The 9,148-nt window shown below is 47.3% G+C and overlaps 1 protein-coding gene across 5 annotated transcripts in view; it reads right to left on the bottom strand.

Annotated features, from left to right (window-relative positions):
• COL27A1 (collagen type XXVII alpha 1 chain) overlaps window positions 1–9,148 on the bottom strand; it is a 185,918-nt gene that overhangs the window by 2,963 nt on the left and 173,807 nt on the right. For 4 of the 5 annotated variants that reach the window (XM_029203587.1, XM_029203589.1, XM_029203590.1 and 1 more), the window contains 3 exons: window positions 7,688–7,753; window positions 6,638–6,806; window positions 5,489–5,598 (listed from right to left, as the gene is read on the bottom strand). In XM_029203587.1, coding sequence (XP_029059420.1) covers window positions 5,489–5,598; window positions 6,638–6,806; window positions 7,688–7,753 — 345 coding nt within the window. The remainder of the gene's footprint in view (window positions 1–5,488; window positions 5,599–6,637; window positions 6,807–7,687; window positions 7,754–9,148) is intronic. The other variant, XM_029203588.1, reaches the window with a different exon arrangement.

Below are 9,148 nucleotides of genomic sequence, written 5' to 3'. Positions count from 1 at the left end.
CTCTCTCTCTCTCTCTCTCTCTCTCTCTCTCTCTCTCTCTCTCTCTCCCCATGACCTTGTAGTGTGGCCCCAGGTGGGCTGTGCAATTTCCAGGTCCTGTAAATAATAAAACTTTAGTTTTGCAAAGTTTCCTGGTGAAAGCCATCTTGCAATCGCAATAAGAACTGCAAGGGCTGGTCCAGCCACAACACTGGTTATTTATAGGCTGAGACCAGCACACAACGATTGGTGTAGTTGGCAGGACTGCACGACCGCCCTTGCAATCAATGGATGGGATGCGTTTTACCTGCAACTTGCTTACTAACCACCTAACTCAGGTGGGTATCACCATCTGCGGAAGGAGCACTGCTTGCTGGGGGTCTGTCTCATTGCTAAGTGCTTTCGCATATTGCTATGGTATCCAATCCAAAAAGTCACGGCTGCCACGATAATCCAATGATCTCCCCAGAGCAGTGTGATCAAGGCCATAGGCTCTAACTAGCCACTGAGACCACTAATTATAAAGGCCTTAATTGACTATTAATGTGAGTAAGGGTCCTCCATGACTCAAGGGAAGAGTTAAGGAAAGTGAACTGGAGCACAAGGCTAAGTCACTGCCCAAGGAAAGGCTCTCGGCTGAAGGCAGGAGGGATATATTCCTGTAGGTGAGGAGGATAGGAGACTTCCACCTAGGACCACTGAGTTGGTGGTTGTGCCTGGACCACATGTTGTAATCCAGAAGAGTGAAATAGCCTTGCAACTGGAAACCAGTGGACCTCCAGAAGGAAGACACAACAGAGATCTATAGTTTCTGTGTCAAAACTTCACTCATTACTGTCATTCTTCATCCCTGACCCAATGGGATATTATGGGTCCCATCCCTGGTGTGATGTTCCTAAAAAAATTAATGGGCAGCGACCACCTAGAGGGGTGGGATAGGGAGGGTGGGAGGGTGACACAAGAGGGAGGAGATATGGGGATATATGTATATGTATAGCTGATTCGCTTTGCTATACAGCAGAAACTAACACACCATTGTAAAGCAATTATACTCCAATAAAGATGTTAAAAAAAATTATTGGGCAAATGTAAATGGCCTAAAAATCTGATGCCAGCACCTCCTAAGAACCCTGAGGAGGTGCACCAGCTCCTTGATAAATGCAAAACCCCATGGAAGCATCCTGGGGATATACCAACATGCCAAGGCTCTGGTATGACACTAGAGGCCTAAGGGCTTTTCCCAAAGATCCCGTGCATATCATGCTCGTAGAAGCAGACCTCAGTCCCAGAGAGGTCTCTTGGAACACCCTGGCAAGGAAAGCAGCGAGCTATGAAGACGGTTCACAGTGATGCCATCCAAAATTTTCCAGTAACAACATGTCAGTTTAAGATAACAGGAGAAAATCGGGAACTAGAAACTGAGATAAAAAACTATACTTGAACTGAAATTCAAATTTTTCTTAAATATTTTATGTAGCAGGAAGGAGAGAGGGGAACTAACTGGCTATTCTGGTATTTTTGTTTGTTTGTTACAGGCTCTCAATCGTTACTCAAGGCTGCCAAAATTCAACAACTGGCCAATACCTCTAAAGACCCTAAAATCCATAATTTTCTTAAAGATCCATCCGGGCTATATGCTTGTTTCCTCAGCCCCCTCGGCTTTCCCCTCAGCAGAACTAAGAAAGACACCTTATAAGGCATCCCTGCTGCCAAGGGAAAAGTTGATGGGGTCATCCAGGCATCTAGGATGAGGAAGAGGGATCAGGGAAGGCAAAGGGCCCTAGAGCCACTGATCTTCTACCAGGGCCCTTACTCTTTTTGGATGTTTACTCCTGGCATGGTTGCATCCTTCCATCACAGTGATCACTGCTAAGGCTCACAGTGAATGGAAAACATTAAGATGAGGGCCATCTCCTGCTGCGCAAAATTGGCACGGTCCAGTGGGTTTACCATTTCCATGGTCGTGGCGATCTAAATGACCCCTCTTCATTTTCAACTCTGAAGAGGCCCCATTTGACCCAAAGAATTATTATTATTATTTTTTTGTTACCATGACTGCCAAGATGCTAGTCCTGCTGATGGGCAGAGAATTATTTTTAGAGCACACTCCCCTAATTATAGGGTGGTACTACAACATTTTATTGGAACTGCCAAAACCATACAAAAGGCACTAAAACTCCTGGAAGAAAATTTACATTTTTTTCTCTGTCCCTTGAAGATTAAATCTTTGAAATGGAAACACCCCAGGAGGTAACTAAAACTCTACCCACAATTGCCTGAGGCTGAAGAAAAAAAATGAGGGGGAAGAGGCCTCTTAAAATACAAACTGCTATACAAGCTCTCTTACTCAAAATCTAGTCCACAGCCTCCTTAATATTACTTGTCAAGAACAAATACACATCTTAAAAGTCATCTCCACAAATACTAGTAAAAAGCATTAGCCACTGGAGCAGGTAACTTTGTTCTGCCTGTCAGACACAATTTGGAGTCAAATGTTATTTACAGACTAGTAAGTTTTATATTGTTGTACCTGATTCATGGCTAAAATTTTGAAGTGGAAGCTATAGCATCTCAGTGTCTCTGTGTGTTTATGTAAGTCTCTGGATGTATATGTGACTTTTTTCTTTCTCTCTACCTCTGAATGGTATTGTCAAAATTAATTTGTAAAAGAGCTCCGTTTAACTGGCTTAAAAATAAGCACTTATGGGCTTCCCTGGTGGCGCAGTGGTTGAGAGTACGCCTGCCGATGCAGGGGACACGGGTTCGTGTCCCGGTCCGGGAAGATCCCACATGCCGCGGAGCGGCTGGGCCCGTGAGCCATGGCCGCTGGGCCTGCGCGTCCGGAGCCTGTGCTCCGCAGCGGGAGAGGCCACAACAGTGAGAGGCCTGCGTACCAAAAAAAAAAAAAAGCACTTATGAATTAGGTATTCCTAAAACTCAGAAATATAGAAACTAATCCAAATGTTTTTCAAGTTCACATGATCTGGGATAATCTTTGGTAAATAAAAGCCAGTCTAAGTTTGTTTTAATTAAAATAGGTATGTCTTTATAGTTATCAGCATTAAATATACTGCAGATAAATAACTTTACAGGGTTTACTAGTCAAATAAATCCATGTTATCTCTATTACAAAAGAAAATTAGCTTGGGACGATGGCTGGCTTTGTCTACTGTCTAATGAAGATTTTGAAGGTAGTTTAAGCATATTGTCAGGAGAGAGAAAAAGGATTTTACCTGGTGTGGTCAAGCTGGCTAAAACTGGACTGTTACTATATGAGTTTTTTTTTTTTAAATAAGCTTTAATATCAATAATGTGCTTATGTAATTTTCTTCATCTGCTATAAGGACAAAGTTTTCTTGGAGCATTGGTCTGCTCCTGTTAAGAGATTATGAAAAGTTTTTCTTTACCTTTTAAGTAATCTGGCTAGAAAGCAAAGATTTTGTGTTTTATCAAAATAATTTCCTGTGCTTCATGTTGCCTTAATGAGGTCTTTAGTTACCTAGAAGACACAGTTTTCTCAATATCAAAAGAGCTAAGTTTTCTCACAACTATGTAACCATCTGTATTTGCTTTTAAAATCCTTTGTCACTTTGGCTAAGTAGATAATTAGGCACTTTTTCATAATGATCTGTGATTCTATTTAGTCAAGTGTCCAAAACCTTTGATATTTTTGACAGACTTCCCAAAATCAAGTTCTAAATGAAGACTTTTTGACTTGGAAGTAACTGGGGTTTTCCAGAGGATCGTTGGAACATCTCAAAAGATCCATCTCTTTCCTTATAAAAAGAGAAACGTTAAACTAATTAGGCTTATTTGATATGTTAAATCACATGGGAAACACTGTCAAATAAGAAATACACCTTCTCTTTATGGATATCCTTGAATGGGTATATGTTATTAATATGGTGTTCCAGAAATAATATGAAATTCCTAAAAGTCTGATATGTTATGTTATCCATCTATAACTCCAGCTATCATCTTAAAATGTTGTGTGTCACAGAAATAACCAAATTTCCTTGTCAACTGCATCATAATGAACTCCCATCAGATCTTTAACCACTCTTTTGTCAGTCTTTTATCATTTATAATTATTGATTTACTCCTTTGCAAAAGTGCTTCATCTTCAAGGAGATTCATGGAAAGGACTCTGACAAGTACAGGTTTCTGATAACTTTTAAATCATACCATTGAATGGGTAAGAATTTATAGAACTCTAAGGGAAAACTGGATTCATGAAACTGCTAACAAAAGATCAAGATCGAGGATGAATTACATAGGACTGAATGAACTGATGGGGGTGATTATAACTTTTTATGACTTTTTTGGAAACACTGGCAGTTCTTTTAATCTCTGTTTCCACATTTAAGGAAAACTTTTCTCTTAAGCTAGCAATGCATTACAGCCATTTGGTGAAGTACACCTCTGTGAACAAAGAAGAAACAATTGCTGTTTCTCCCACCTGATCCTTCTAGAATTCAGAAGCTCTTGGTGAGTATTCTCATGGCAGTATAATTATTTGCATAAGTTCAATGAGAATCTATTCTCCTTGTAACAGGACACAATTGGAAATTGTGGTTATCCCCAGGGCTATGAATGGAATGTCTTATTTGAGAGAGACATAAAGAGACTCAGATATGACCAGATCACTTAAGGAACTAAGGTTGACTTTATGGAGCCAATAAAGCCCCTTAGAAAAATCAGTCTGTTACCTTGATTACAGGGTTCCCAGCAGCCTTACCAGGTGAGTAAGGAAGGTCACTTCCTGGCAGGTACAGGAATCTCAGGATATTTTGAGGACTTTAAGAAGAGAGAAATTCACCCAAGTCTCTAAGTATTCCAGGCAAAGTCTGATGGTAAGTTCTTGGCTCGGCTTCCTGGCCTGGAGAGGCTTTTGAAAGTTCAATCTGAGACTCGTTATGAAAGGTTCCAGCAAAGCAGCAAGGAGCCTATGCTGTCAATCACTCTTCTTGCTGCACTTATGTAAATAATCAAATTTATTGAAACTAGACTTAATTTGCAAACAAATTAGTTTTTCTATGGTTATCGTTAATAGAAATGGGGGTGACGGTACAGAGAAAATTCTCAGCCCGGAGACTGGCACATGGTAAGTGGGCACTAAACATGAGTTACATATTTGCATATACAACCCCGGAACACATATCCCAGATGAGCATCGCACTGATTTATTTTGTGCTGATGGTCACGGCTGTCCAAGCCAGGCCAGCTTGGCTAACTCCGCCATTTTAGATATTAGGCAGAAAGTTCTATTTGAAGAAAGAACCATTGGGATCACATAACTCAGAAGGGTTTGGAAACCATGGATTTTGAACAATTCATCCCCAGTGTACAGATGAGGAACTGGGATTCAGAAAGAGGAGATGACTTTCTCAAGGCCATGTAGCAAGATAGTCAAGGCTCAGTCCCAAACCTGGGGGGGCTGTGGTCCAGGGCAGGGGGAAGGGGGGTGTAGAGAGGGCCATCCAGTGGGGACTTGGGAGCAGATGGGTACCTTGGAGGCTGTGATGGGCTTGAGACACGTCTGTCCACCATGTGTGAAGTTGCAGGAGACTTCGATGGTGTCGGACGAGCAGCCAAGGTTTGGATCCACCCAGTAGGTACCTGCAGGCAGCATGGGATGGGGGTGGCATATATATATGTGGGGAGGAACCCGGGGCTTGGTTCTGCAGGTGGACCCCACACCCTGTGACCCACTGAGCCCCAGCTGGACATGAAGTCGGGGAGGGTGAGCAGAAAAGGGATTCTATGAGCCGCAGAGATGGAAGGAAACCCTCTGGGCAGAGCTCACAGGTGGCAGAGTCCCTGGAGGGGCCACGTGGTGGAGCCCTTGCCTATGTTGCTCTTGGGTAGCGTCCATTTTACAGAGGGGACAACTGAGGCTGAGAGAGGCTGAGTCACTTGCCCAAGGGATTTAGGGATCGTTTAATTGAATGGTTTCGCCGCCAAGGCTAGTGATCCTCCTAGAGCTTGGTGGGAGTCAGGGCTTCTACCCCATCAACGAGGCACTTCTGCTGGCACTTGGTTTCCCCTTTGGGTTTCCAAGGGAGCCAAAGGCTCCAGAGCTGAAAGAGTAGGACAGCCGGCCACTCGTCCACCTTCTTGTTCAGCGGAGAGAAGGGTGGCTTGCCCAGCTCACAGAGCTGGTCAGAGGCAGGGCTGACCTTCAAACTCCAGTCTCTCTGCCTCTAAAACTGTGGTCCTTCCACGGCACCACATCAGCTCACAGAGAGAGAAGAGACTTGGATGAGGTGCTGACAGAAAGGGGAAATCCTGGCTCTGCAGGGAAGCTATGATGGGGTCCCCTCCTGGCCCTGGGGGCTTTGTCTGCCACAGCTCTTGTCCCATTGTACGGAAATGGGACAGCTTGCGGATCTGTGGGCTCTGGAAGGGTGGGACCACTCCTCTGTGTTTCCCACTATATCCCCACACCCCAGGAAGCACAAGCACTTGGCACATCGTAGGGCTCTGTGACTGTCTGTTGAGTGAATAAATGACTGCCTCCCCAAGGACAGAAACTTGGCCCAGTGGAGTGGAGACTCTAATGCACCATCCCCCCCAGCTCCTCCCGCAACCCCCTGCCCCGCCCTGCCCCACCCCTGGGGCAGGAAGCCCTCGCTTGAGACCCCACAGGCCCTCGTACCATCCACCATCTTCTGTTCACAGTCCATGAGGTCCCGGCAGACCCGGGCGGGGTTCTCTTTGGTGCCCAGGGGCGTCTTAATGCTCTGGATGAGGTTGCTGAGGTAGTGTAAGGTTTTAAAGATCTCCCCTCCCTGGTCCAGCACCAGCCGGTCCGGATGGCTGTAACCCTGTCGTGGGGAGAGAGGGTGGCCATCGGCCTCCTGAGGTCCTGGCCTGGCCGGAGGTCCGAGCCTCCACAGCCCCAAGTTCTTGCTTCTGAGGAGACATCTGAGTTCCCAGCAGCGGGCACACTTGGGTCTCCCTCCACTGAACAAATAAAGAGACTGGGGACCAGGGACAGGTGGGGGCAGATCTGCCAGGAGGGCCTGGAGGCTTGAGAGGAGTAGAGGGTCAGCCTGGTTCCTGTGCAGAACAGCAAGGTCCCCGTGAGCGAGGAGTCAAGGGAGTGGTCCCAAATCCCTCAGGAAGGGGTTGGTGAAGGACTTTCCACTGACCCCCAGAATGGAAGGAAGATAACGGGCCTTTCCATCTGCCCTTCCCCCTGGATCATGAGCCCTGAGAGAGTCACCTCGGCATCACCTCTCCCCAGCATGCTGCTCAGGGCACAAATGGAAATGTCTGAAGGTCTGAGCTGGGAGGTAGTGAGCTCCCCATCGCGGGAAGGAGGCAAAGCAGCAAAGGGCACTCCTGACGGGGCTTGACTAGAGGACACCTGAGGCCCTGCTCAGCCTCATATCCTGGGGCTGACTTGATCACCGGCCAGGGTCTTAGCAGAGCCTGTGGACTGACAACGAGCTTCCCGCTCCTGGCAGGTTGTGGGACTGAACCACGGAAGCTGCTGTGGGCTCTGGACCCAGCTGAGCATCTCTTCCTGACTCAGGAGGAAAGGGCTCTGGAGGAAAGAGAAAGGGCTCAGGCCTGTTTCTGGCCCCTGCTCTGGCCGTGAATCACTCAGTACAGGCCACGTGGAGGGCACTGACCACACATGGGCCATCATTTCCGTTTCCCCCAGGAAGGGACCCCATGTGGGCAGGGCCCCTGGTGGTACCTCTACTCTCAGTGCTCCACTAGTGTCCATCCACGTCTGGAAAGCTGCCCCAAGGTCATCTTGCTGCTGTGCGGGGAGAAGACAGGGTGTATCTCCTGGTCTCCACACACCCACCAAGCGGGTGCTCCAGGGTCTGAGCGAGAGCCCTCCCACCCCCGCTTCCCCGGCGGGATCGTGGCCAACAGCATGCCTTTGGTGCAACTCTGTCCTTCTTCCCCTTGCAAACAGGCCCTTCTGCTCCCTTCCTCTAGGCACTTCCATAGTGCTCCAGCACCCTCAGGATTAAGTCCAAACTCCTCAGCATGGCTATAAGACCTGGACTGAGTGCTGCGGTCTCTGGCCCTGCCTCTCTTCTCTCTCCCACGTGTGCTCCGTGCACCAGACACACTATTGTACTTCTAAGTTCCTAAGTACCATGCTCCATCTAGCCACTGGGCCTTTGCACATGCTGCTCCCGTTGCCTCTTCCCTCCCTCCACCATTCCATTTACTATTCCAGTGGTACTCATCCAGGGGAGATGCTGCCCCCAGTGGACATTTGGCAATATCTCGAGACTTCAGGGGCTGTCACAACTGGAGGAGGGGATGCTACTGGCATGTAGTGGGTGGAGGATTCTGCTGAACATCCTACAACGCACAGGACAATCACTCATAGCAAAGAATCATCTGGCTCCAAATGTCAACAGCGCTGCAGTTGAGAAACCCTGCCCTACGCTCATCCTATAGATGCCAGCTGCCATGGGAACTCTTTCCTGACGTTTCTGCCCCCAGGCTGGGTGTGGACCCCTTTCTCTACAGTCCCCGTGTCTCCCCTTTGGCTTGCACTGTAATTGTCTCACGTACACTTGTAGCTCCATCCCTGGCACTGGGCTTGCCAGAAACATAGCCATGGTCTTGCCATGAAAATAGTGAGGGGGAGAATCTGGCAGTGAGTAAAGCGCAGGACTGCGGTCTGGGGCGAGGACTCTGGAGGTACTTCTCCAGTTCAAATCCCAGCCTTGCTACTTACTAACTGCACAGTCTGGGCAAGTTGCTTAACCTCTCTTTGCCTCAGTTGTCTCATCCTGATAATGGGCATGACAATACAACTCTCTCAGAACTGTTGAGAGGAATAAATGAGTTAATACGGGAAAAGCACTTCTAATGCTGTCTGGCATGTAACAAGCACTGAATATATTAGTTATTATTCGAAAAAACTCAAAACCCTCTCATTTCCCATTTTTTCAGAGGGAGAAGGTTTTTCTTAGATCTCTTCACTTCCCCCTAGCTGGCTTCCTTACTGAATGAAGAAGGAAAAGTGTAGAGGGAGAGGCCAGGGCTGTCATTCCATTTTTATGGGCGAGGCAGAGGGATGGGCAGCGAGCAGCAGAGAGGGGAGAAGAACAGGGGCTCTGAGCAGCTCACGGCCCAAGGGCTCCTCCCCCATTCAGCCCTTCCCCTTGGCCGCTCCCCGGAAGCTGTC

This window comes from Monodon monoceros, unplaced genomic scaffold (genome assembly GCF_005190385.1).
Source record: "Monodon monoceros isolate NGI ecotype Baffin Bay Population unplaced genomic scaffold, NGI_Narwhal_1 Super_Scaffold_5, whole genome shotgun sequence".
NCBI lineage: Eukaryota > Metazoa > Chordata > Mammalia > Artiodactyla > Monodontidae > Monodon > Monodon monoceros.
This window is presented reverse-complemented; position numbering and strand designations above follow the sequence as displayed.